At 45.2% G+C, this 22,003-nt stretch overlaps 1 protein-coding gene across 2 annotated transcripts in view; it reads left to right on the top strand.

Annotated features, from left to right (window-relative positions):
* med13a (mediator complex subunit 13a) overlaps positions 1-22,003 on the top strand; it is a 140,196-nt gene that overhangs the window by 106,104 nt on the left and 12,089 nt on the right. For both annotated transcript variants that reach the window (XR_015073247.1, XM_085964700.1), the window contains exons 21-26: positions 478-904; positions 2,350-2,566; positions 10,943-11,134; positions 12,475-12,698; positions 14,077-14,219; positions 16,299-16,457. Coding sequence is in view for 1 of the 2 variants with exons in the window: in XM_085964700.1 (XP_085820826.1) it covers positions 478-904; positions 2,350-2,566; positions 10,943-11,134; positions 12,475-12,698; positions 14,077-14,219; positions 16,299-16,457 (1,362 nt within the window). In the remaining variant the exon portion in view is untranslated. The remainder of the gene's footprint in view (positions 1-477; positions 905-2,349; positions 2,567-10,942; positions 11,135-12,474; positions 12,699-14,076; positions 14,220-16,298; positions 16,458-22,003) is intronic.

The raw sequence follows: 22,003 nt of genomic DNA, 5'->3' as shown, positions 1-22,003 counted from the left end.
GTAGCCACAGTTGCCAGTGGCTGCACACCATTATGCAATCTTGTACAAAAAAAAGACTTTTAGGATGCTTGGTTTCACTCTGCCATTTACTTGCATGTGCTGCTTATTCAGTCTCAGGTTGTGCAAACATCAGATCTATGCTGGGAATGGAAACATAAAATGCTGGCAATGCACAACATGTTTATCGGCATCTGTAAAAAGAATTGACATTTCAGGTTGAAATCCCTTATCAAAACTATCAAACGGTCCCGTCCTTTCAGACGCTCGCTGACTGGCTGTGTATTTCCAGGATTTTTTGTTTTTATCCTAGAAAAGGAGTTCCTTCGATAAATTGCCTGAGAGTTTTGAAGTTCATGTTAATGTATTTTAATTAATATATTTTGTGACTAGCTTACAACTAAGTTCAACTTAAAAAAAAATAAAAAATAAAAAAAATAAAAAAAATAAAATAAACGAACTTGTTTCTTCTCGTTTCAGGCCCATATCTTGCTGGTCAAACGTTGGACAGTTCTTTGCTGTCACAGCCTAACCCCGTTTCCTCTCCCAGCCGCTCCACTACTTCTCCGACTCCAGTACAGGTTCCTGCTGGGGCTACACCTGCCGCATCCTCCGTCTCTGCTCCTGTACCAGCCAGTACTTTAGCAAATACTGCCATAACCTCCACGGTTGCCAGTACTACTTCGTCGAGTGTGGCCTCGGCGCCTGTAAACTTGGCCAGTGCTTCATCTGCAGTCAAACCGTCTTCCTCTTTTCCTCCATTTGCACATTTGAACAACTCCTCCAGCGCTGTGACCACACAGGGTTCAGCCTCCCAGAATGGACAGCTAGTCCAGCAGAATTCTGGGACATCTGGCGACTCAGCAGCAGGTGTAACAGGGCAACAGCTCCAGGAGCCTCCAGAGAGGTGAGGCGGGTGTATTTTGTATGATGGTATAAATGTCCACCTACACAATTACAGTCCATTTCACGTGCAAATGTTGGGGAGGATGGTACTTTACTAAAGCCTAGTTACCTCTCTCGTCGTCATTATTTCTGGATGCAAATCAGATTAGAAGAAACTTTCCTTCCTGACCTACAGGAAGATTCCAAGGGGCATCATTCAACTATGTACAGAATGGTTAATTTCACAATCGGCAGGCTTTTTTTAAAATAAAAAAATAAGCAAAGAGTAAAGATATTGTCACATGGTCCACTGCAGTTTCAGGCTTGACATCAGACAGTCAGTACATAGGAACAGGAGGAGGCCATTCAGCCCCTCAAGCCTGTTCCGCTATTCAATGAGATCATGGCTGATTTGTATCCTAACTGCATCCACCCGCCATGAGCCCCATATCCCTTGATACCCATGGCTCTCAAAAATCTCATCGTTCTCAGATTTAAAATTATTAATTGAGCTAGCATAAGAAGTGTTTCCGAACTTCTTTCCTGAATGTCCTGACTCTGATTTTTAGGTTATGTTCCTTTGTCCTAAACTACCCCCACCAGTGGAAAAACTTTCTCTATATCTACCCTATTAATTCCTTTCAAAATACTAGCAACCTCAATCAAATCACCCCTTAACCTTCTATATTACATGCCTTTGCTTAAAAAAAAAAAAGTGTCAAAAATGGTTGCCCATTTTCCGTGCAGCGTTGTCCCACGGGGAGGGAAAATTGGCAGGAGTCATGGTAGACGGCTCTTGTCCACTTCCTGGAAATAAAATGGAGACCAGGCAGCAGCTAGTCTTCGTACCCTTACGGCAGGGTGTGTGCTTTGGGATGGCCAATCCAGAGGAAGGAGAGGCACTGATGTCAAAAAAAATTACGCTCATGAAGCAGGGATGTTAGTCCTGGGAAATGAAATATTTCCCATTTCAGACATCCAGTGTTAGTATTGAGCACTCCCAGCTCGGGTATAGCATATCTATATGCAGAATAAAGCTCCCTTTACTCAGCCCAACAAAGTGCTACAGCCCCAACCTCGAGCATACCCTGCGACACCACTGATAAATTTTTACATTTGCCACATCAGTCATCCTTGGACCTGAGTGACGTTGCCAGTTAATAACGAGTTAGAATAGTTTTACGCTTATAGACACATGCCCACTATGAGTTGGATTGAGACTGCCCAAACTCATTCCCCTTGTGGTCTTCCTAATCCGCTACCTCCAGAAGACTTGGATCCCTTCATGGTGAGCTGGATTTGAACATAGGTCCCAGAAGTGAAAGCCATTGGCTAACCCTGTACCACCCAGTTTCCACAAAAGACCTTTATTGTATTAATTGCTGAAGCAACTTGGGTCATTATGTGGAGTCCTTGTTGTGCTAGGGTGTGCCCTGATTTGATTCTCGTACTTTATTTGCACTGTAGCACCATGGAAAGGGATAAAATTGGGGTCCCAACGGAGGGGGAATCTCATGCCATCACTTACCCACCGTCCATCGTTGTGTACATTGTGGATCCATTTACGTACAATACGGAGGACGAAAGGTCATCTTCAAATGTTTGGACACTCGGCCTGTTGCGCTGCTATCTAGAGATGATCCATTTCTTACCGCAGAACATCAGGAACGCAATATCTGTGCAGGTGAGTGCAGTTCTTTTCAATGTAGAACTGTCAAGTAAATAACTGCAGAAGAGAGAAACTGGTGTACTACATTTTATAACAATATATGTTCCTTCTACACTGTTGCAAGACTGCCTTCAGCAGTCAGGGAATAGCTCTTATCCCACTTCTAAGAACTGCATCTGGTGTAACTTCACTTGAAACTAAGCCAAAACCACTGTACAGGAAACTTTGTGCTATCCGGCACCGACGGGACCGAGCTGTTGCCGTTCCCTCAAAACTGCCGGACAAACCAGCGTTAATGTTGAAGCATACGGAGCTTTTCAGCTCCGTATTTGGCAACAAACACTGTTAACACTGTTGCTTAGCAACAGCTTCTAAACAGTCGGCCGTACCTTGGAAGCGTCTGTCGCTTAGCAACAGCTTCAGAGAGACTTTGCAGAGCCTGACTGTTGGGGGGCAAAAAAGCCACAAGAAGGAGGACAAAGCCACGAGAAGAAAACAAAACGGCTCCTGATTTTTGCCGGTGGCTCGAGCTTTAGCCTCCGGATAACACAAAGTTTCCTGTATTTAGAACCCATATAATGGATTACACTGTGCATTGTTTCACCACACTGCATTACTAAGTGATGGGAATGAATTTATGCTGCAGGGCTTTCCCAATATTAGTGAGACTGTAAAGAGGGGATCTATTGATCATAGCAAGGTAAAATTTGGAGGGCCAAATCACCCCATCTACTCATGCGTTGACCTCTAGTGACTTGTTACAAAACAGAATTGGCAGAGGTTTGTGGATGTATCAACCTGGCCTTTCACTCAACCAGGGCGTGTGATATGAGGAGAAGCTTAGAAACCTTTTTTTCAAGCCACAGTGCCTCAAATACCAACTTCCAGTTAAATCCCATCACTAATGAAGTTAATAGCCCTGTCTTTCATGTAGCGGGAGTTAAAAGAAATGTAGTCCCTTATTTTGTTGGAAAAACCTTGAAGTTTGCATGGGAAGAGCGTTCTTCAGAAGCTGTGTAAATATTGCACAAACATCTACTGACTTTTAAAATAGAGTTGCATAGATGTGTTTTTGCTAACCTAATCCTTTAAACAGTATAATTATAACTACTGTTTGTTGAACTATTCTCAAAGTTACAAAAATACTCTCGGCTATTCCAGAGTAATTTATTTAAAAACTAATTATGCAGGCCTGGGATACGAGTTTTTTTTAAAAAATCAGAGCAGTTTGCAGTTGGTCTAACTTAGCACTTATAGTACTCGCATCCCTTGGGCTCAAATAACCATGGACTGGTAGAGAAAGCTGCCAGTGACCAGATTATTTTCTTGCCCACCCTGCTATAGCCTACAGATAACATAATAAATGCATACAACATTCAAGAATTCTGAGAACATATTTTACTAGCACTGTTGCCCATTACGTTTTACCCATGTGTTTGTCAACTTTTACCTCCCCAGGCCTGCCTTTTTTTTCCAGCAGTCTCGTCTTTGTCCTCTCTATACCCAACGCTCTTATTCTTCTCTCTTCATCACCATGCTAGCTCTGGAGGCCCTTTAGTGTTGATCTAATGATCTTCCTGCCTGCATGAATTCCTCTCGCCTTTATGCTACTGTTGGGGATATCCCATTGTATTTATATCTGGTGAGCAATGCCATGGAGAACCAGTTAATTCTTACAAAAATTTAGAAGGAAATGCATTCTGTTGAGATACTGTCACTGGACATTCTATTAACTATATAAATTACTCCCAATATTTGGAACTGTAGCTGTTCAGTGAAATCACAATTACTTTGAAAGTCACTGTGTTTGGTTAAGCAGGAAATGCTTGGAGTGAGCCACTTTTGTGTTTTCTCAGCTTGTGCATACATAATCTGTTTTGATCTCTGTAGTCTTCTGCGGCACAGGATCGGAACAAAATAATGGAAGTGTGTGTGTGTATATTTGTAACTAAACTGTTCCTGTGCCAGGACCAGCTGGTCTGAGGACAAGAGAAAAGCTGATTCTTGTTTTTGTTGGTTCAGATGCTTAACGTTTGATCAGAACTATATGATTTTTGTGGAGTTTCAATAAATACTAACATCAGTTATCATCACTTGAAGCGGCTCTTTTACTTTGGTGGGGGGAATGTAAATGGGAGCATTGTATTAAAATGATCTGTGCTTCAGTGGTGCTGCTTGGTTGTGGTGCGCAGCATAGGAAATGGGATTTGCCCCCAAAACATGTTGCTAGACCCAGTTTGGCAGGGCAACAGTTGAAGATGTGTTTTCTTAGATAGAGAGGGGGATTCCACTTGTGCTGCTCTTGTGCCCAGCGGCTAGCTTAGGAGTAACAGAGGCTGAGAGTGTTGCTCCTTTTAAGTCAGGTATGTTGAAACTGAGGAAAAAAAGTCTAAAGACGCAGAGATAAATTGTAATCATTCATAAGGGCAATTAAAGTATTGAAAAGTTTCCATTTTGTTATTATATGGCTCCTCTTGCAGTGAATGAGATGTTCAACTGATCTTGGGAGTTTCCCATACTTCTTCAATACATAGCTTTCAGTGGGACAGCTCAAAGTGAAGAGGGACAACATCAAATTGGATTGTTTTAAAGTGCCAGTTGACTGTCAGAATTTCAAAGTACAAACGATGGAAAGAAACATAGGAACTGGAGTAGACTATTCAGCCCCTCGAGCCTGTTCCGCCCCCATTCAATGAGATCATGGCTGATCTGTATTCTAACTCCATCCACCTGCCTTGGCTCCATATCCTTGAATATCCTTGTCTAGCAAAAATCTATTGATCTCTGATTTTAAATTATTCATTGAGCTAGCATCTACTGATTTTTCTGGGAGTTCCACACTTCTACCACCCTTTGCATGAAGAAGTGCTTTCTAACTTTCCTGAATGGCCTGGCTCTGATTTTAAGGTTATGCCCTCTTGTCCTAAACTCCCCCAGCAGCAGAAAAAGTTTCTCTCTATCTACCCTATCAATTCCCTTCAAAACCCCCAATCATATCGCCCCTTAAACTAGGCTTGTATTCCCTGGAATATAGAAGATTATGTAATCTTTCATAATCTAAGCCTTGGAGCCCTGGTGAATCTGCGCTGCACTCCTTCCAAGGCCAGTATATCCTTTCTAAGATACGGTGCCCAAAACACTGTACACTGTACTCAACAACAACAACTTGTAGTACTCAACAACAATAACTTGTATTTATATAGTGCCTTTAACATAGTAAAACGTCCCAAGGCGCTTCACAGGAGTATTTTAAGACAAAAAATTTGACACCGAGCCACATAAGGATAAATTAGGACAGGTGACCAAAAGCTTGGTCAAAGAGGTAGGTTTTAAGGTGCGTCTTAAAGGAGGAAAGAGAGGTATCGAGGCAGAGGGGTTTAGGCAGGGAATTGCAGAGCTTAGGGCCTAGGCAACAGAAGGCACGGCCACCAAAGGTTGAGCGATTATAATCAGGGATGCTCAAGACTCCCCTCCCTATCTCTGTAATCTCCTTCAGCCCCACAACCCCCAGAGATATCTGCGCTCCTCTAATTCTGCCCTCTTGAGCATCCCTGATTATAATCGCTCAATCTTTGGTGGCCGTGCCTTCTGTTGCCTAGGCCCTAAGCTCTGGAATTCTCTACCTAAACCTCGCTACCTCTCTTTCCTCCTTTTTAAGACGTTCCTTAAAACCAACCACTTTGATCAAACTTTTGGTCACCTGCCCTAATTTATGCTTATGTGGATCGGTGTAAAATGTTTTGTCTTAAAATACTCCTGTGCAGCGCCTTGGGACATTTTACTTTGTTAAAGGTGCTATATAAATACAAGTTGTTGTTGAGGAAATAGAAAGAAGAGTTGTGGTATCTGGTTCTGATTGCTATCCAGTTCCCAATGTTGGAAGGTGTAAGTACGAGGAGTTGGATTGGCTTTGGCCTCCGTGCCTTTCCTCCCTCTGCTACTCCTGATGATCACAATGGTCACAGTCAAACCGCCTGTTGAAACTTGTACGTGAAGAAATGCCATTTGGGCAAGAAACTAGAGAACTTCCAGTACTGTGGCACCACATCCCTGCATAAACACTGGTTTCCTGGAGAGAGGGATAGTCCCATCCTCATCACTGTTAGTTACTGTGCTAGTCCAGTGCGCTACAGAGTAATACAAAGACATAAAAAAAGAAAGACTTGCATTTAAATAGCGTCTTTTACGTCCTCAGGAAATCCCAAAGCGCTTTACAGCCAATGAAGTACTTTTGTATTCAATATTCAGGAAGGACAGGCAGTATTCAATATTCAGGAAGGACTGGCAAAAAGGAAAAGGAGGTGGGGTAGCATTGCTGTTTAAAGAGGAGATTAACACAATAGTAAGGAAGGATATTCGCTCTGATTATGTGGAATCTGTACGGGTAGAGCTGAGAAATACCAAGGGGCAGAAAACGTTAGTGGGAGTTGTATACAGATCCCCAAACAGTAATGCTGAGGTTGGGGATGGCATTAAATGGGAAATTAGAGATGCGTGCAGTAAGGGCATAGCAGTTATCATGGGTGACTTTAATCTACATATAAATTGGGCTAACCAAATTAGTAACAATACTGTGGAGGAGGAATTCCTAGAGTGTATACGGGATGGTTTCCTGGACCAATATGTTGAGGAACCAACTAGAAATCAGGCCATCTTAGACTGGGTATTATGTAATGAGAAAGGATTAATTAGCAATGTTGTTGTGCGAGGCCCCTTGGGGAGGAGTGATCATAATATAATAGAATTCTTCATTAAGATGGAGAGTGAAGTAGTTGACTCAGAGACTAGGGTCCTGAATTTAAATAAAGGAAACTACGATGGTATGAGGCACGAGTTGGCTAGGATGGATTGGGGAATGTTACTTAAAGGGTTGACGGTGGATAGGCAATGGCAAACATTTAAAGATTGCATGGATGAACTACAGAATTTGTTCATCCCTGTTTGACATAAAAATAAAACAAAAAAGGTGACCCAACCATGGCTAACAAGGGAAATTAGGGATAGCATAAGATCCAAGGAGAGGACATATAAATTGGCCAGAAAAAGCAGCAAACCTGAGGAGTGGGAGCAGTTTGCAGTCAGAATCAGGGGAATTTATAATGTGGAACAAAGAAATGGCAGACCAATTAAATACCCACAGGAAACTTTCTGATATCCGGCACTGATGGGACCGAGCTGGTGCCATACCATCAAAAGTGCCGGACGTAGAAACATAGAAGATAGGAGTAGGCCATTTGGCCCTTCGCGCCTGTTCCGCCATTCAATGCGATCATGGCTGATCATCCAAACTCAGTACCCTGTCCCTGCCTTCTCCCCATATCCCTTGATCCCTTTAGCCATAAGAAATATATCCAACTCTTTCTTGAATATATTTAATGAACTGGCCTCCACCGCCCTCTGTGGCAGAGAATTCCACAGGTTCACCACTCTCTGTGTGAAGAAATTCCTCCTCATTTCAGTCCTAAATGGCTTACCCCTTATCCTTAGACTATGACCCCTGGTTCTGGACTCCCAGGCCATCAGAAACATCCTTCCTGCATCTAGTCTGTCCAGGCCTGACAGAATTTTATAAGTTTCGATGAGATCCCCTCTCAATCTTCTAAACTCCAGTGAGTATAAGCCCAAACGACACAATCTCTCCTCATACGTCATTCCTGCCATCCCAGGTATCAGCCTGGTGAATCTTCGTTGCACTCCTTCCATGGCAAGAACGTCCTTCCTCAGGTAAGGCGACCAAAACTGCGCACAATACTCAAGGTGTGGTCTCACCAAGGCCCTGTACAACTGCAAGCAAGACATCCTTGTTCTTGTACTCGAACCCTCTTGCTACGAAGGCCAACATACCATTTGCCTTCTTAACCGCCTGCTGCACCTGCATGCTTACCTTCAGCGACTGGTGCACAAGAACACCCAGGTCTCTTTGCACTTCCCCTTCTCCCAATCTATTGCTGTTCAAATAATAGTCTGCCTTCCTGTTTTTGCCACCAAAGTGGATAACCTCACATTTATCCACATTATAGTGCTTTTGCCATGTTTCTGCCCAATCACCCAACCTGTCCAGATCGTACTGGAGTTTCATGACATCCTCCTCACAGCTTACCCTCCCACCCAGCTTTGTGTCATACCAGCGTTAATGTTGAGAGATACGGAACTGAATAGCTCCGTGTGAATCAACAAACCCTGTTGCTTATCAACAGCTTCAAAACAGTCGGCTGCAGCTGCAAGCGTCTCTAGCTGAAGCTGTTGCTATAGCTACAGACCTTGCAGTGCCTGACTGGGGGGGGGGAAAAAAAAGCAACGAGAACTAAAAAAACTTATAGAAAACGGCTCCTGATTTTTGCCGTTAGATCGAGTATTCCGGACATATAACCTCCGGATAAACCAAAGTCTCCTATACTTTGGTTCTGTCTTCACAAAGGAGGACACAAATAACTTCCCAGAGATGTCGGGGAACATAGGGTCTAATGAGAGGGCGGAACTGAATGAAATCAGTATTTGTAGGGAAATGGTGTTTGGGAAATTGACAGGATTGAAGGCCGATAAATCCCCAGGGCCTGATAATCTACATCCTAGGGTACTTAAGGAAGTGGCCCTAGAAATAGTAGATGCATTGCTGGTCATCTTCCAAAATTCTATAGACTCTGGAACAGTTCCCATGGATTGGAGGGTAGCTAATGTAACCCCACTATTTAAAAAGGTGGTAGAGAGAAAATGGGGAATTATAGACCGGTAAGCCTGACATCGGTAATGGGGAAAATGCTAGAGTCCATTATAAAAGTTGTAATAGCAGAGCACTTGGAAAACAGCGACAGGATCAGACAAAGTCAACATGGATTTACAAAAGGTAAATCATGCTTGACTAATCTACTGGAATTTTTTGAGGATGTGACTGGTAGAATAAATAAGGGAGAATCAGTGGATGTGGTGTATTTGGACTTTCAGAAGGCTTTTGATAAGGTCCCGCGTAAGAGATTAGCGTGCAAAGTTAAGCACATGGGATTGGGGGTAAGGTACTGACTTGGATAGAGAACTGCTTGGCAGACAGGAAGCAAAGAGTTGGAATAAAGGGGTCTTTTTCCGAGTGGCAGGCAGTGACTAGTGGGGTACCGCAGGGATCGGTGCTAGGACCCCAACTATTCACAATATATATTAATGATCTAGATGAGGGAACTAGATGTAATATCTCCAAGTTTGCAGATGACACAAAGCTGGGTGGGCGTGTGTGCTGTGAGGAGGATGCAGATAAACTCCAGTATGATTTGGACAGATTGGGTGATTGGGCAGATGCATGGCAGTTGCAGTATAATGTGGATAAATGCGAGGTTATCCACTTTGGTGGCAAAAACAGGAAGGCAGATTATTATCTGAACGGCAATAGATTGGGAAAAGGGGCAGTGCAACGAGACCTGGGTGTCCTTGTACACCAGTCGCTGAAGGTAAGCATGCAGGTGCAGCAGGCGGTTAAGAAGGCAAATGGTATGTTGGCCTTCATAGCGAGAGGATTGGAGAACAGGAGCAAGGATGTCTTGCTGCAGTTGTACAGGGCCTTGGTGAGACCACATCTTGAGTATTGTGTGCAGTTTTGGTCGCCTTATCTGAGGAAGGATGTTCTTGCCATGGAGGGAGTGCAGCAAAGATTCACCAGACTGATAACCTGGGATGGCAGGAATGACGTATGAAGAGAGATTGGGTTGATTGGGCTTATATTTGCTAGAGTTTAGAAGAATGAGAGGGGATCTCATTGAAACTTATAAAATTCTAAGAGGACTAGACAGGCTAGATGCAGGAAGGATGTTCCCGATGGTCGGGGAGTCCAGAACCAGGGGTCAGAGGCTAAGGATAAGGGGTAAGCCATTTAGGACTGAGATGAGGAGGAATTTCTTCACCCAGAGAGTGGTGAACCTGTGGAATTCTCTACCACAGAAGGCAGTTGAGTTAGATATATTTCTTAAGGCTAAAGGGATCAAGGGATATGGGGAGAAAGCAGTGACAGGGTACTGAATTTGGATGATCAGCCGTGATCGCATTAAATGGCGGAGCAGGCTCGAGGGGCCGAATGGCCTACTCCTGCTCCTATCTTCTATGTTTCTATGAAGTGTAGTCACTGGTTGTCATGTAGGAATTAGTTCCCAGTCTCGGTGGAACTACTCTTCTGTCCTCCCTCAGAAGGAAGGATTGAAAAGTCTGGTCCCCTTTCATACCACAGGAATAATATTGGAGGAACCGAGCTGCCCTGGCTACACACTTGACCCAGGGCATAGTAGCATGTTATTGAGGTTGGAACATTTCCGAGTATTCGAGTAAAATTTTAACGAGTCTTACTCGTTTAAGAATTTTAACAAACTCAACCTAAGTTCACTTCCAGATTTTTGATTTTTTTTCTCTTCATAGATTGTTCCGTGTCAGTATCTGTTGCAACCTGTGAAGAATGATGATCGGCACCTGTACTCCCAGCACCTTAAATCACTGGCGTTTTCTGTCTTCACTCAATGTCGGAGATCCTTACCACCCTCCACCTATGTCAAAGCACTGACTGGCTTTGGTCCAGGACTGGCCTTAGACAGCACCTTAAAGAGTCCAGATGTAAGTCTGTGTCTTTTTTTTTTTAAAAACCTCTTCATTTCACATTCTCCACATACCATAGGAGTCTGGTCCACTTCTGATTGGCTCCAGGGGAAATGCCAACGATGTGGCCACTATGACTGTGTGTCTGTTTGCTTTTTCCCAGCTCTAGCATTGAATTTGTTGCTCCTACCATTGTTTGCTTCAATTCTTGCACCTGGCTGCAAGAAATGGGTGGTGTAGATTTTCCTTTGGGTCAGAGTGTCATGTTCCTGATAAAACTTCTGCTTGCTTGACATTTTTGGGGTCCGCTGCTTAAAAATTGGAATGCCAACAGGCAGAATCTCTTCATCCTCTGATTTCTGATCCACTTTGAATGGAGAATATGGCCGCCTCAACCCCTTTTGAGGTGTTTCAAGCTTTGTAAAGATTGTAATCGCCCCTCGGCAGAAATAGATGGGCATGAATCATATATAAAAGGTCTGTCACCACAACACTGGGAATTGCACCACTTACCTTGGGGGGTCTCTGAATGTACCTGTAAGTACCTTCAGTATTTTGCTTAATCTGCATGTAGTGTGATAAAGCAGAAAGCAAAATCACAGGAAAACAGAGATTACAAAGAAAAACCTGTAGGTTTTGATCTGGAGTCTTCTGGCACTGAATCTCAACTGGATTTGAGCACGGTGGCCATCTTGCTAATACTAGCTGAGTATAGATATCCATAGGTACCAAGAGCACCGACAATGCCTATCTGCTGGTAACAACACCCAACTAGAGACTGGGCATAGAGACCAAATCAGCAGTGCGTGCCATCAACTCAACTGGCAGCGCTCGCCATCGGCCTGAATTTAAGTCCCTCTGGCACGTGTTGCAAGTTAACACTGGTGAATTTACCAGGTTGGCAGTGATGGTTGCTGAAGAATTATTGGCATCATACCACACTGCGGCAGCTCTGGTACCATTGTGTATCTTGGGAAGGCAGCCAATGAGGTTATCATTCAGTACCTGCCAGTTCTGCTGGATGCCTCCTGCAGGGCTGGCCTAAGTACTACACAGGTTTAATATTCTAGTATATCCCATAACTAGAGTAAATGTCCTAAACCTGTAAGACACGTGCAACCTGTGCAATCCCCAATGGAACTGTCATCCCCATTAAAACCATGCGCTCTTGGGAAGTGGGATGACTCTTGATAAATCTGCTGAATCCGTATTGCAGACGAGACTGGGATAGAGCCGGGGACCTCCTTGTTACGTATCAGTGCCACACGAAGAGGTGCATTTGCTCACTGAGCTATTTGTGGAGCTGAAATGTTTAAAATGTGACCCAGTTCTGAACCTGTCTTTCTTTTTTGCTACAGAGGCCAGAGTGTTTGCGGATTTACAGCCCGCCGTTTATCTTGGCTCCAGTGAAGGATAAGCAGACTGAGCTGGGAGAGACATTTGGAGAGGCTAGCCAGAAGTACAATGTTCTTTTTGTTGGCTATTGCTTGTCACATGACCAGAGGTGGCTGCTTGGAACCTGTACAGATCTCTATGGAGAACTGCTGGAAACCTGCGTCATTAATATAGATGTACCAAACAGGTATGTAGACGGCCGAAAAACATCAAAATATAGGCTAATTCACCTAGTCTAGTCGAAAGGCTTGTCTTGAAATTGCTAGCAGCCCAGACTGGCAGTTGTTTACAGAAAAGAACAGATCATCCTAGTCAGACTAGATGTATCTTCCAGTTTGTGTTCACATAGAAAGATTAGTGTATACAGAAGGTGTTAGTACATTAAAAAAAATAAGCAGACATTAGAGAGCAGCACCAAACACATGCTGGTGACACGTGGAGAGTCACGTGCAAAGTACTCCCAATTGCTAGTTAAAACTCCTGTTAGCAGCTGACATGTTCTCGGTGTGACCTTGAGTAGTGTTGGCACCACCTTAGCTTCAGGTATCTTGCAGCAGACTTGCGTCAGTCTTGAAGGTAATGTAGTTTTTGTTTGAGGATTGAATGATTGTTTTGCTCTGCTAACACCTAGCTTTAGCTTTGTATTTGATGGTCCACCATAAAAATATATATGGTCAGCAAAATGATCAGCGATGGGAAAATAATAAGAAAAAACAAGGGAATAATCTCTTTTTAAGGCGTCCCAATCCACCTTTGTTACCATCGAACCCAGGGGTGAGTGGACCTCTTCTTTCACCCCACATGGTGGTGCTGGCCTGAGTCAGTATTTTGGAGAATTGTTGGTGTGTACCTACATATCTGACCATTCTGTGACTCAGCAAATTGGTGCTTTGGTGTGCTGCAGTGTACTGCTTCTGCTCCTATCTTTACATTCGTTTTTTTTTTGTGTACCCCTTTTCTTCCTTCCCCGCAAGTTAAATGCGGGGAAAAACCTCACGCCCCGGAAGTAGCTGTTAATACACTTTTCATGGGCCCCAGTCAAAGCCCTGTGTACCTTGCCCAAGTGGCCAATAGTTATGAGCCTGGCAGTAAGTGTTGGACTGTTTGACCCTAGAGTGGCATCACATCCAAGCCTGACTTCGACCTCACATGGGTTGCTGGATGTTTTTCTCTAACCCAGGCAAATAATAGTGCCCCCAGTTCTGACGAAAGGTCATCGACCTGAAACGTTAACTCTCTTTCCTCTCTTCACAGATGCTGCCCGACCTGCTGAGTTTCTCCAGCATTTTCTGTTTTTATTTCAGATTTCCAGCATCTGTAGTATTTTCTTTTTGAAATAATAGTGCCCCTAGATCAACTAACTCCATGCAAGGAGCGAACCTGGGCCACCTTGTTCTGTACGGCTCAGCTGCTCACCTGCTGAGCTGAGGTGGTTGCATTTTTTGTTCGATGCCCAGTTTAGTTGCGCAGTGGCCTATAATACAATTACTTGCCTTTTAAAGGCAAGGGGGATGAGTGAATCTATTTTGCACAGTTAAAGTGGTGATTTATGTTTTATCTGACAGGGCTCGTAGGCGGAAAGGTTCACCCCGGAGAATGGGCCTGCAAAAACTCTGGGACTGGTGCTTGGGCATCATGCAGATGACATCACTGCCCTGGAGGGTTGTTATTGGGCGTCTTGGGAGGATAGGACACGGAGAGTTGAAAGGTAAAAGAAATTAAGAGGAGTAAAGCAAATGAACATCCCACGGCATCCTGCAAACTGGCACATTGCATATTTATTTAACAATTTTCCTGGTATGTTGCTGGCAAAACATTCTCATTCTTGAAGTATTAGTTCCAGATGTGAGCACTGACTAATGGGGACCACTCTTATTATAAGTACACATATGAAACAGCCGTATATATAAAAGAACAATTTTACCAGATCTGTCCTATTGCTCACTAAATCGGATGATAGGCTGTTTTATAAGAGGAATGTTGTATCAGGTAACGCACAATATATCTTTCCACTACTAAAAGAGCCCTGGGTCAAGCAGAGTTCAATTGTTTGGTGAGAGAATGGTGCATATTGGAAGCTGTTTGTAAATTTCAGGCTGCAGATCAGCACACTCTCTTGAGATTGTTTTACATCTGTAACAATGCAACATACAAAATGCAATGTGGTAGATGAAATGTTATTCTATCTTATTTATCATGACCATGCTCTGGACTATGAGTAAAATTATGAGAATCCTGCTAACTTACACATATTTACTTTGTTTTTTTTTTAATACTGCTTTATTATAAAGCACTAGCTGGGGTACCCGGCGTTGCCCAGGCTTTTTTGTAAAACTGGTTGAGACTGGTGGGCTGGTCACTCTCCTCTCCTCTCCTCTCCCTCCCCCTCTCCTCTGTCTCCCTCCCTCCCCTCTCCCTAGCGCCTCAGGCCCGGCTCGACTCACCTCGGTACCAGAACGGAGTCAGTCCGACAACGGGAGGCCGGGTGCCCATCGCTCCGAAGCGAGCCCGGGGTTCCTCATGGTTAACGCGGCGGGCCTTTGGACCCGGTTGGCCGGGCGGCAGACGAACGCCTTTCGCTGCGGACTCCTGTGTCCGATTGCGGTCGGGGACGGCTTGTTGGAAAGCCGCGGTTTTCCCGGTCCCGCACTCACGGCGAGAGAGAGAGAGTTTTCCTGCGGCCGCCATTTTGTGAGGCACTAACGGCAGTTTGAAGGATTAGGCCCCGCCCACACACACCATGAAACGCCCCCCCCCCCCCCGTGACGCAGCGCGCCCCCCCCCCCCCCCCCCCGTAGGATTGGTCAACCTTCACGTCACTCAATGCTAATGAGCAGATTTCCCCCGTATGATTGGCCAACCGCTAATGAGCGGATTTTTGAATTTTTTTGTATACTGTCGGAACAGTTTTTGTCTGACCAAAAAGTAAATACGCCTATGACACTCCCCTAATCATAAGCTTTCTTTTGATATAACATATGTGTAGGTACGCTCTAACTTTTGAGTATGGCAGACGGACACACACACACACACACACACACACACACACACACACACACACACACACACACACACACACACACACACACACACACACACACAGAGACAGACAGACACGAGATGTATTAGTGTTTAAAAAAATCTTGTCTGTATGTTGAAGAGCACTTATTTGTCCCCTTCCCTTCTCTCGTGGTTGCCATGTCCCGGCGGAGACCAGCAGCCCTCATTAAATGGCCTTTGTTGATGTGTGAGCCAAGATTAAAATGGCAGGTTATTTGACCTTAGAGAGCTGAGTCCAATCTTGTTTTCACCCGACTTCTAAAAATGTACTTTTTAGCGAGGCTCATTTGATAAGTGATCAGGAGCAGGAACCAGGTTTTTTTTTTGCTGTCTCCAATGCACTGAGGCCAATTATAGCACCATAACCTGCCTGAGATCAGCTGATGAGGGACATACTTGGAATTGAACTGGTTCTATATCTTTTAAGCCTAGAAATTTACTTTTGGGAATATTGAACCAATGTTTAGCCCTTTGACATAAGATTCCTTTACTGGTTTAGTGGAGACTTTAAACTACAGGTTACCTGCATTAATATAGCAGACAATGGAATGGCATACGCCAGTATCCTCAAAAGTAACTTCTAGGCTATTACGCTATACTGGGCAGTACATACAGCTACAAAGCCATCAGGAGAGCATTAGTAGAAAAGTACTTTAATCTCCAGTGCATATTTATGTTCCCAAGTGCTGTCTCCGATTCATGCTGCTCTTTTTTTCATTTCCTGCAGACTGGAGTTGCTTACTTGGTCGGCGCACTTTGCAGTCCCTCAGCCGGCACCTGAAGGACACATGCAGGATGTGTGGTATTTCTGCGGCAGATTCTCCGAGCATCCTTAGTGCTTGTTTGGTTGCTATGGAGCCCCAGGGATCATTCGTGATAATGCCTGGTAAGAATAGTTTGGGGAATGTACAGTTGAAAACTTGAATAAATTTATAGCACAGCAATTAGTTTCAACCTGTATGAGATTCTACGTGTATATACATATATACGTTATATGACGTGCGTGGATTCTTTAGCGCAGTCAAGACCATCTATGGCCCAAGTACCCAAGGCCCTTCCCCACTGCGAGCCAAGAACGGAGAGGTACTCATCAAGGACAGGGAAGCAGTCAGTGCCCGCTGGAAGGAGCACTTTGAAGATCTCCTTAACCACGACTCTGTCTTCGACACGAGTGTCCTCAACTCCATCCCACAGCATGCTACCCACCACCATCTCAGCACAACCCCAGCCCGGCATGAGGTTGAAAAGGCCATCCGACAACTGAAGAACAACAAGGCCTCAGGAGCAGATGGAATCGCCGCCGAGGCACTAAAGCATAGCGGAGAAGCACTACTGGTGTGAATTCATGAACTCATTTATCTGGAAGGAGGCGAGCATGCCAGGGGATCTCGGAGACGCCGTAATTGTGACCATCTTCAAGAAAGGTGACAAGTCCGATTGCGGTAATTACAGAGGAGTTTCCCTGCTGTCTGCCACAGGGAAAAGTCATCGCAGGAATCCTCCTCAATCGCCTTCTCCCAGTGGCCGAAGAGCTCCTCCCAGAGTCGCAATGCGGATTCCGCCCACTAAGGGGCACAATGGACATGATCTTCACCGCACGTCAATTACAAGAGAAATGCAGGGAACAGCACCAACCACTGTACATGGCCTTCTTCGATCTCACAAAGGCCTTCGACACTGTCAACCGTGAGGGATTATGGAGTGTTCTCCTCAAATTCGGCTGCCCTCAAAAGTTTGTCACTATCCTCCGCCTGCTTCACGACGACATGCAAGCTGCGATCCTGACCAACGGTTCCACCACAGACCCAATTCACGTACGAACCGGGGTCAAGCAAGGCTGTGTCATCGCACCAACGCTCTTCTCAATCTTCCTTGCTGCAATGCTCCACCTCACCCTCAGTAAGCTCCCCACTGGAGTGGAGCTAATTTACAGAACAAACGGGAAACTGTTCAACCTCCGTCGCCTCCAGTCCCGATCCAAGGCCGTCTCATCCTCTGTCGTCGAATTACAGTATGCAGACGATGCTTGCGTCTGCGCTCACTCGGAGGTCGAACTCCAAACCATCGTCAACACCTTCACCGAAGCATACGAGAGCATGGGCCTTACACTAAACATCCGTAAGACAAAGGTCCTCTGCCAACCTGCCCCCGCCACACAGTGCTGCCCCCCCGATTATCAAAATCCACGACAAGGCCTTGGACAACGTGGACCACTTTCCATACCTCGGGAGCCTACTGTCAACAAGGGCAGACGTCGACGACGAAGTCCAACACCGCCTTCAGTGTGCCAGTGCAGCCTTCGGTCACCTGAGGAAGAGAGTGTTTGAAGACCAGGACCTCAAACCCGGCACTAAGCTCATGGTCTACAGGGCAGCAGTGATACCTGCCCTGCTGTATGCCTCAGAGACATGGACCATGTACAGCAGGCACCTCAAAGCACTGGAGAGGTACCACCAACGCTGCCTCCGCAAGATCCTGCAAATCCATTGGCAGGATAGGCACACCAACATCAGTGTTCTTGCTCAGGCCAACATCCCCAGCATCGAAGCTCTGACCACGCTCAATCAGCTCCGATGGACGGGTCACATTGTCCGCATGCCCGATACAAGACTCCCAAAACAAGCGCTCTACTCGGAGCTCTGGCATGGCAAGAGAGCCCCAGGTGGGCAGAGGAAACACTTCAAGGACACCCTCAAAGCCTCCTTGGAAAAAGTGCAACATCCCCACCGACACCTGGGAATCCCTGGCCCAAGACCGCACAAAGTGGAGGAGAAGCATCCGGGAAGGCGCCAAACACCTCGAGTCTCTTCGCCGGGAGCAAGCGGAAGCCAAGCGCAAGCAGCGTAAGGAGTGCACGTCAACCCAAGCACCCCACCCACCCGCCCCTTCAACCACCGTCTGCCCCACCTGTGACAGAGACTGTAGGTCCCGCATTGGGACTCATCAGCCACCCGCGAGCTCATTTTTAATGTGGAAGCAAATCATCCTCAGTTCCGAGGGACTGCCTAAGAAGAAGATATATGTACTGTTGTAGTTTTACACTACCGGTTGGACCCTGGTAATCTGGCACCCTCGGGACAAGGCCGGTGCCGGACCATTTAAAATTCCGAACCAGTGAAGGTTAGGTAAATAACACCTAAAATAACAATGTTAGGTTTGTTTATATCGCGGGAAATGGTGGCGCCGCCGAGCGGCTGCTCCGCAAACTAAAGACCGCCAGTTTCAATTCGTGCCGGACTGTCGGGTGCCGGATTACCGGGGTTCAACCTGTAGTATGATTTTTTTTTAAATGATTAACCTGCTAAAGAATGTGAATAGAACCTGTATTCTGGTCTGACATCTCAACTCTCCATTTGAACAGCAGCTCCTGGTGGCCTGGCAAATGTTTTCTTTTCATAGTTTACATGTGACGTGTGTGAGTTTAGTATTGACTGATTTATACAACCACCTCTGCCTGATGGATGGATGTTTTTCAGACTGGGCAGTGGTTTGCAGTGGTGTTCCCCAAGGTCAGTTTTGGGTGCATTACTCTTATAATTTTTATAAATGACCTAGACTCTGGTGTAGTGAGCAGCATTCTAAAGTTTGCAGATGATATGAAACTTGGCAAAGTAGTAGATAGTGATGAGGATAGTTGTAGACTTCAGGATGGTGAATTGGGTAGAAGCATGGCAGATGGAGGTCAATGCGGAGAAGTGTAAAGTGATGCACTTTGGGAGGACTAACGTGGAACGACAGGACACTATATATGGCACGATTTTGAAAAGTGTAGATGAGCACCGAGACCTTGGTGTCCTTTTACACAAATCCTTAAAGCTGACACGGCAAGTTGATAAATTGGTTAAAAAAAGCAGATGGGTTACTTGGGCTTATAAATAGAGGCATAGAATATAAAAGCAAAGAGATCATGCTCGAACTTTATAAATCACCTGGTTAGGTCTCAGCAGGAGTATTGTGGACAATTCTGGGCACCACACTTCAGGAAAGATGTAAAGGCCTTAGAAAGGGTTCAGAGGAGGTTTACCAGGATGTTACCAGGGATGAGGGGCTTCAGTTATGAGGAGAGGCTGGAGAAGTTAGGACTGTTCTCCTTGGAACAGAGAAGGTTAAGAGGTGACCTAATAGAGGCTTTCAAGATGATGAGGGGTTTTGATAGAGTAGAGAGAGAAAAACTATTCCCTCTGGCGAGTGGGTCAATAACCAGAGGTCATAGATTTAAAATCATTGGCAATAGATCTAGAGGGGAGATGAGGAGAATTTTTTTCACTCCGTTGTTGGGATCTGGAGCGCTCGACCTGAAAAGGTGGTGGAAGCTGATTCCATAAATAATTTTAATAGGAATTGGACAGTTACATGAGGATGAGAAACTTAAAGGGTTACGGACAAAAAGCGGGGGTGTGGGACTAAGCATGACTGCTCTTTTACAGAGCCAGCACCGGCACGATGGGCCGAATGGCCTCCTGCACTGTTAGTTTCTATGATCTTCGACAGCACCACCACCGTCAATATTCTGGAGCTCACCATTGACCAGAAGCTTAACTAGACCAACACTGGCTACAGGAGTAGGGCAAAGGCTGGGTATTATGTAATGAGTGGCTCACCTCCTGACCCCTCCGAGCCTCTCCACTATCTACAAGATTCAAATCCGGAGTATGATGGAATATTCAGCACTAACTGGATAGATGCAGCTGCAACAATACTCAACAAGATTGACGCCATTCCAGACAGAGCAGTCCACTTCATTGGTGCTCCTGCCGCTAGACTCAGTACCCATTCCTTCCACCACTGGCGCATTGTTGCCACAGTATGTGCTATCTACAGGATGCACTGCAACAACTCACTAAGCTTACTTGCACAGAACCTCCCAGCCCTGTGACCTCTGCTGCAGAGAAGCAGAAAAGCAACCAAATCTTGAATGCCATCACCTTGAAGTTTCCTTCCAACTCCTATGCCACCATGACTTGGAGATATACGCATTGTCGTCACGGAGTCAAAATTCTGGAATTCGCTACGTAACACCATTGTGGGGTTACCATCAGCATGTGGATTAGAGCGGTGAAGAGGGTCCACCACTACCATCTCAGGGCAGCTGAGAATGGGTGACAATTGTGGCCTCGCCTATATCTTGTGAAGAAATAGTTTATATAAAAAAAAAAAAAAAAAAAACCTTTTAGGGAGCAGTTGAGTGTAATGGTGCGGGCCATTCAGAGTTCCACGCATGCGCGGGTTTTCTATTTAGAAGCCGGCTCACTGGCTCTGCAGGACCTCGAGCGCTGCGTGACTGCGCGGCTTAAAGGGAACATTGCTTGAGTGTCATCAAAAAGAATCAAAGGACATATGCCACTAGGCCAAATATTAACATTGAAATGGGGAGAAGAGGGGCTTTATGGTGCAACATGTTGGTGCCCCTCCATGGGGTATCGTGTACTGGTAGGCTTTGGTTGCAGCTGTGATTTACTAAGTGTTGAATTTTCCCCTCACTGTGTTCTGGGGACAGGCTCACTGGAAAACTAAAGCGCTTCATCACATTGAGAAGGGCCGATGCAGTCACCCTGGGCAGACTGCCTCATATGGCCACTATAATCGAGAGTTGCCTCCAGCAGCGCACGTTTTATTGGGAGGGAATCCTGTTACGTTAAGGACCCGATGCTGTTGCCATTGAGGATACTGAAACCCTCAAGTAGGGTTTTTGCCTGGTGACTGCCGACTTCGAAGCTTAACGGCGCCTTTTGGTGGTATTTTCTGTTAGATTCATCAATCTGGATCCGCCTGAGAGCAAGTTAACCCCTCAGCCCTCCTGTACAGACCTTGCCTCAACATTGGAAGATCCCAATAGATTGACAAAAGTTGGGAGTGTGACTGCATTAACTGTGCACACAGATGATCTGCAGTTACACAGTTGGTTAAAAGTGTTTGCCATTTACAAGCAATTGCCTTTGCATATATACAATTTCCCATTTATTGTCATTGGATGTGGCTCTAATCTAAAATCCAGTGTCTGTTGGAGAGCGGCACTGAAGCAACTTTGGACAACAGAAGGTGAATGTTGTCAGGACTCCCCATTCAGAGACAAGGGGCGAGAAAATGAAAGAGCTCGGAGAAAGGGTCTAAATTATTATATGTACTAAAAATAAATATATTTGAGAAAGACTTGAATTATAGAGCACCCGATTATGTTGTCAAAACATCTCCAAAAGTGCTTCACAAAATTAGTTTTTGAAGTTGCAGTGTCTGTTTAATGGAAGCAGCCATTCTATAATGACAGTGTCTGGGAAGTAGCAGAGACTTAAGCGATGACTTGTTTTTAGTGGTTGAGGGAGGAATGTTGCCCAGGACACTGGGAGAATTCCCTGCTCTCTTTCAAATCGTGCCACGGAATCTTCAACATTGACAAATGATGGCCTTTATTGTACGGCGGAACGGGTGCATAAT

This window comes from Somniosus microcephalus, chromosome 22 (assembly GCF_052327205.1).
Source record: "Somniosus microcephalus isolate GS21.2 chromosome 22, FLI_Smic_1.0, whole genome shotgun sequence".
NCBI lineage: Eukaryota > Metazoa > Chordata > Chondrichthyes > Squaliformes > Somniosidae > Somniosus > Somniosus microcephalus.
This window is presented reverse-complemented; position numbering and strand designations above follow the sequence as displayed.